At 40.2% G+C, this 6,000-nt stretch overlaps 1 protein-coding gene across 3 annotated transcripts in view; it reads left to right on the forward strand.

Annotated features, from left to right (window-relative positions):
• The window catches only part of SATB1 (SATB homeobox 1), a 74,933-nt gene that overhangs the window by 65,324 nt on the left and 3,609 nt on the right, over window positions 1-6,000 (forward strand). For 2 of the 3 annotated variants that reach the window (XM_085307499.1, XM_085307500.1), the window contains exon 10: window positions 4,461-4,664. In XM_085307499.1, coding sequence (XP_085163625.1) covers window positions 4,461-4,664 — 204 coding nt within the window. Of the gene's footprint in view, window positions 1-4,460; window positions 4,665-5,184; window positions 5,281-6,000 lie in introns of all 3 variants that reach the window. The other variant, XM_085307501.1, reaches the window with a different exon arrangement.

Genomic DNA, 6,000 nt, shown 5'->3' on the forward strand with positions numbered 1-6,000 from the left:
TACACCCTAAATGCAGAATTARATCATCAATTTTTTAGTTTAATAAGAAAAATATAAGAAAGCTGGAGTTATTTGTTAGAAACTCTAAGTGAAAGTAGGAGAGAACAGAACATTTTTTTAAACACAGCCCAAATGAGGTTGCATAGATAAAATGGATATATGCTTTCTTTAAAATAAGCATGCTCATGGGTCTTGCAGATTCTAATGTTTGTCAGTTATCCTCCTTGCGCTTTTCTTGCRATAGTTTGGCAGTTCAGCTTTCACAGGTTTTTTTCCTCTGATGTCTTATGTTTCTGTACTAAATCCCCATCAGAAAATCAGACAGAAGCTCTTATTTATTTTAAATATCTTAGGTTTAGCATCTTTTTTTTTCACCATTTTCTTGCTTACTGTAGCAAGACCTTTGCAGATGGTACTTGGTTACTTGAAAGTGCATAACAGTATTTTCTTTGTAGCAGATGGATTTAAGACTTTTAGTTCCCAATAAATGTAGGTTTACAATACATAACTTTACAGGATTTGTGTTGTATATAACAGGTTTGAACATATTATCTCAGAATTCATCTGCATGGCATTTTCAGCTTATCCAGGGCCCATGCCAGTATTTTAAGTAATGGGGAGAGCATAATGATTGATAGCAGCTAAAGGCGTGATTTTGAATAGAAACAAAGGTTTTAGAACAGAAGGTGTCAAATTAAACTTTGTCAGTTTGAAAAGTAGTAACATCCTGAAAGTTCTACAAACATATTTACATGTGGCTAATGTTTATATTTTGCTTTGTACTCTCTTTATATTCAGTGTAATGTTGCCTGGCAAATTTGCTGTGTTTTAAAATCAAGGTTGTTCYCAATGTCATTGCTGAGTTTTTGGGGAGTTTGCTTTGCTGCATATTAGCCTAATTATTTTAAGGCTGTTTTTTAACAATGTACTATATATGGTGTATAAATGGATTAGGATCTAATTTGAGTTATAAACATTTCTTTATAATCTTACGTTTTTTCCTCTTCTCATAAGATTATAAACACATGAAAGCACAATGGTTCAAGCCTTCTTTTGATTATACTGATCTTGTTAAATCAAAAATAAATCATTTGAATTTGACAGAAATTGCTCTAGACTAAAAAGAGTGTAAGAGGACAAAATTCAGCCCTGTTAAGTTCACATGTAAATTAAACTACATTAACTACAGCACTTCAAACTTCTTTGAATCAAATAGAAACAAAACTTACAAATTTTACAGAACTTAAGAAGTCACAATTAGAAAATCTGRTTGATTATTTATCCTAGAAGTTACAAACATTCTCATTTAGCTGACTTTTATGGATAGGCTTTGTTAGATACAGAAGTACGAACCTGAAGCTAAGTACTTTTTCTTTTTTTTGACCAAAAGAAATCATACTGGCATGAAATTTTTGRTCCCTGAGAAAATTAAATCCTATAGCTGCTGTTACTGCCCATTTACTTTCTCTTATGAGACTATTTGTAAAATCAGCTTTTATAAATATAATCAGAAATAATTAATGAAGAMCAAAAAATTATTTCAATCCTTGTAATTTTAGAAAAATTCAGTTGATTGTTTCCATGTTGCCCAGCATGCATTTCATGAGAATATAGATCTACTTTTTCAGAAATGTGAAGAATACAGTGGAAAAGAGACATTTTGTTAGCATTTCAGTCTAGTCTATATACCATATCAGAAGCATCTGGTTTTGGTATCTCAGAATCAGTATTTCTGTGAAAGGCTAGCACAGGCATGCTTCAGCTTACAATTCATCAAATTATTTTTAGATAAAGAATTAGAAGTATTATTGCAGTGCAAAAGTTAATAGCAAACTACTGGAAATGTAATGTTAGTTATCAGAAATTAATAAAAAATAAAGACCACTCTAGTAAATATAGAAACAYAGAAAAGACAATATGGAGGAGAGGAATTTCATACTTAATAAGGGCTGTTGTTGTGAAATACATGTTTAATCAGCATAAAATGTGGTTGCTTAGGAATTATTATTATTACTGGACATTTAAGAAGAGTTTCTACTGCCTTTTTTCCAAAGAACAGCTGTAATGCACGTGGTCACCAGACAGAATACGTGCAGCTTCTAAACGGATGGTGTCACTTCTTTTGAAGTCTCTACGTATACTTAGCGGGCTGTAATGGGAGGGGACAGGTTGTCTCTCATTGTTTTTACTTCCACGGAGCTGCCGTGGTAGCYAGCTTTGGAGCTGCCGTGGTAGCCAGCTTTGCTTTCTGTTTTACCAGCGTTGGGAAGAGGACCTAACGCGAGCCAGTGCAGACTGCAGACATCCGAAGGACCGTTGTTACGCTTTGGGGCTGGGTGGGGTTTGTGCATTCGTAACTGTATTTTAATTAAAGGATCTTGGTTAGTCTGTTCACCTTCTTCTCCCCTTCCTCCTCCGCACTTTCTGATTGCACTTCTTTGGATTTGTTGCAGAGAACTAGCACTWCCGTTCAGCACAATCCTGCCTTTTTCCCGTGAAAGCACATGCGACGAGAGCCGCGCGTCGGCTCGGTTAGGTGCAGGGCTAGCCCGTACCCTAAAACCCATGACATCCTACCATGCGGAGGAAGAATTCCCATATCCTTGCTGCTGCTTTAAAAGTCGGAAGCGCGGTGCCGGGTGGGTGCTCYGTGCCCCAGGTGCAGGCGCTTGGCCGCGCTTCCTGAGGATGAGCTCGGCGAGCCGCGGTGCCCTGGCGGGACGATGCCCGCTGTCTGCCGCCGGCACCCTGCTGAGCGGAGGGTCGCCCCGAGCCCGCTGCCGCCCCGGCCCGCTGCTGCTCCATCTCCTCACTAGCGCGCCTGTTGAGGCCCCGTCGGTGGGGACCCCCTTTACATTTTTGCTTTCTCAACTACGGAGACTACCTCCGTCTCGCCAGCATTTGTCATTTTGGTTATTTCTGTTTCTCAGGGGCATTTTCTCCTGTGTCATTTGCTCCGTTTTCCCTTATATCCAAGAGTATATATTTTAAATTTTTATGCACACCTCACTAAATATTTTCTTATACAATGTGAATGAATTAAGATTATTTATTTACTTTCACTTCCTCCTGTTATGGTGATATTTTTACACYGCATTTATTAACTACTAGCTAAAGATATGAATGTCTTCAAGAAAATACGTATTATATCTCTATTGTATCTGTGTATMTGTTGTATCTGGTACTGGAATTAGTCTGGATAAACCACTTTTGAACTACCACTACATTTAAAAAGGATCTAAAATCTTCTGTACATTTATATTATTTGTTGATTCAATAAAATGTCACATTATCTTTCCTACAGCATTAAGAAATAAAATTGTATGGACATAGTTCTGAAAACAGAACCTAGAAGCTAAGAAAAGAAATACACATGTTGTATACATGTAATATTTTATGTTTCTAAATTTTAACRTGCCAAAAAATTGCTGCTGCTGCAGTCTGTTCTAGCTAATGTGTTTGTACTATCCTTTTAAATCTACTGGTAAAAAAAYGGGAGAAAATCCTCAATTAAATTTTACAAAAATGTAAGAAAACAGTTGTTCAACGTCCAAGATGGATTGTGTGTGTCTGTTTTAGAGGCAAATTAGCAACTGCTGCAGTTCTTGCAGAGCACTCTTTTGGCCACCTCRTCTGCTGTTTCCCCAAATCCTGCCTGGATTCGAGGAGGTGCACTCTCAGGCAGCTCAGCTCGCAGGACTGTCACGTGGAAATGGTGTAAAGGGAAGCCCAGAAACCTGTGCATATCTTGCCAACCCCAAAGCCCCCATAGCATACATAAAACTGAAAATGGTGGGTTTTTCATGATCTATGAGGAAAATCCTGAAACAGATAAACATCTATCAAATGAAATAAGTTCACCTGCAGAGGCACCTCTACTCATAGCAGATAGGAAGAAGATATTACTTTTCAGTGTCTAGTCAAAAGATTCCTTTCTTTTAAAAGGACATTTGGGAGCTCCTCTATCATTATGATTTATGGTAGGCCGCTCTGCAGTCAAGGCAGATATTTGAGGTGCTTTCTTATTTTGAGTAAAAAAAACTGTAGTACTAGGATTTTAAAAAATGCCCAGAAGACAACCTACCAGCTACTAAAACACAGTGTTAATGCTCTCAGATGGATGTAGGCTTACATAAAAGAAAACACGGAAAAGAAAATTGGAGCATATAAGGGATTTTGCCTTGGTCAATGGGTGTTTCTAAACAAACTACACAACTACTGTGTGGAACTAACAAAAAACACGTTTTCCCAAAGGCTCACATGTTGCAGGAGTCTGTGAAATAAACGTGGCAGCCTCTTGGTGCATTGATGTTTACTTTAAACCCAGCACTGAAAGAGAAAGTCATTTGTAACCAGGGGAGAGTGTGCGAGAATGCGGCGTTGCTAAAGTACACGTTTCGCCCTCCTTTGCCCCTCGTGAAGTGAGGGAAACTAATGTTTTTGCTGGTGTTATCTTCAAGGGGTGGCTCTGTGAGCTGTTACGTTGGAAAGAAGATCCCTCACCAGAGAACAGGACCCTCTGGGAGAATCTCTCCATGATCCGAAGGTTCCTCAGTCTTCCTCAGCCTGAACGAGATGCCATTTATGAACAAGAAAGCAATGCAGTTCATCACCATGGTGACAGGCCTTCCCACATTATCCATGTTCCAGCAGAACAGATTCAGGTTAGTTTACCTTGGCCAATCCAGCAGAGCACTAAGTAAATAAAAGCTTTAAACGTAGCGAAGGAAATTAGTGTTTCTTTCCTTCTGGCCAGACTAAATACCCGTCTCCTCCTGGTGAGAGATAACGGTGCGCTGCCATCCACCACCCGGATTGAAAGGAGAGCGGGTGACCACCCACGCCTTTATTTCAATTTTTTTTTTAAGCTTGCGTAGATACGATGACTCGTGTGCACCTGTTTGTTGGTGAAGGAGCAGTCGCCCGTGTTAGCTGTCTGTAGCTAGACAGACGGCAGGATTGAAAGACAGAGGTACTTCGCATTGTTTTTCAAATATGCTACCAACAAAGTGGGGTAGAATTGTTGCACTGTCGTCTGAAACCCTAAGTACAGTCAAACCCCCTCAACAGTGGTGGTTCACCTGCAGTAGGAGTGAAGGGAAGGGGACCCAACCTGAATCCTCATCCCATTTTAACCCCAGCCGAGACCTGGGATGAGTCAATGTCTGTTTGTTTTTCCTTTAGAGCCCCTCTCCCAGCACCCTTGGGAAAGGAGAGCATAGAGGCGCTTTCTTACCAGGCCTGCTGACCACTGGACCGTGGCTGGGTGCTGCTCCGCAGGTGAGCTGGCACGAGTTCAACGGGTCAGGGAGAGAAAAGAGGGCTTGCAGGACCCGTTCCGCATCACGTCTTATATCCCAGCGCARCCGTGGCAGAGCCTCGTCGTTCGGGGATGTGCGACCTCTCCGCTCACGCAGTAACCGCRCGTGCGAGCGAGGTGGCCCACAAACCCCGGAGCGTAGCTGCCTGTTATTTTCCATAGCGTAGGGCAACTCGGCAGCATGGACTGCTGTCTCTCCAAGCCCAAGACTCTGTAATCCCTTCCATTAAAGATCTGAGGTCAGCCTTTTATCCGCTCTTTCTTAAAAGGCAGAAATTACCCATGCTTTTCAGAGTTCCCAACCTCAACCGAAACCTAGGGTATCAGTTGTATTACCTATATAGAAAAATATTTACAAAGCTAGAAAGGATAGAGTTATCTAGCAGGCAGAAACAACACGAGTGTATATTAAAGATAAAGGAAACTGAATAAGACAATCCCTTAGGATATCGAGTACTAAAATAATTGTGAAAGCCTGGAAATTTGCTGTTTGATTTAGCAAAAAGAGAGAGAAAGATCTATATTAAGTAATAAAACAGCACTTGTTTGAAAATGTACATTGTTTTTAATAAAATCACTTCTTAAGGGGATAAAAGGAGAAGCTTACGCGTAGTATAAACGTTCTACCACTATGCCACTTACTTAGATTTTCCTGCCTTGTTGATAAGTTGTGTGTTTGA

Source organism: Rhea americana, unplaced genomic scaffold (genome assembly GCF_003343005.1).
Source record: "Rhea americana isolate MKP2758 unplaced genomic scaffold, rheAme1 scaffold_26, whole genome shotgun sequence".
NCBI lineage: Eukaryota > Metazoa > Chordata > Aves > Rheiformes > Rheidae > Rhea > Rhea americana.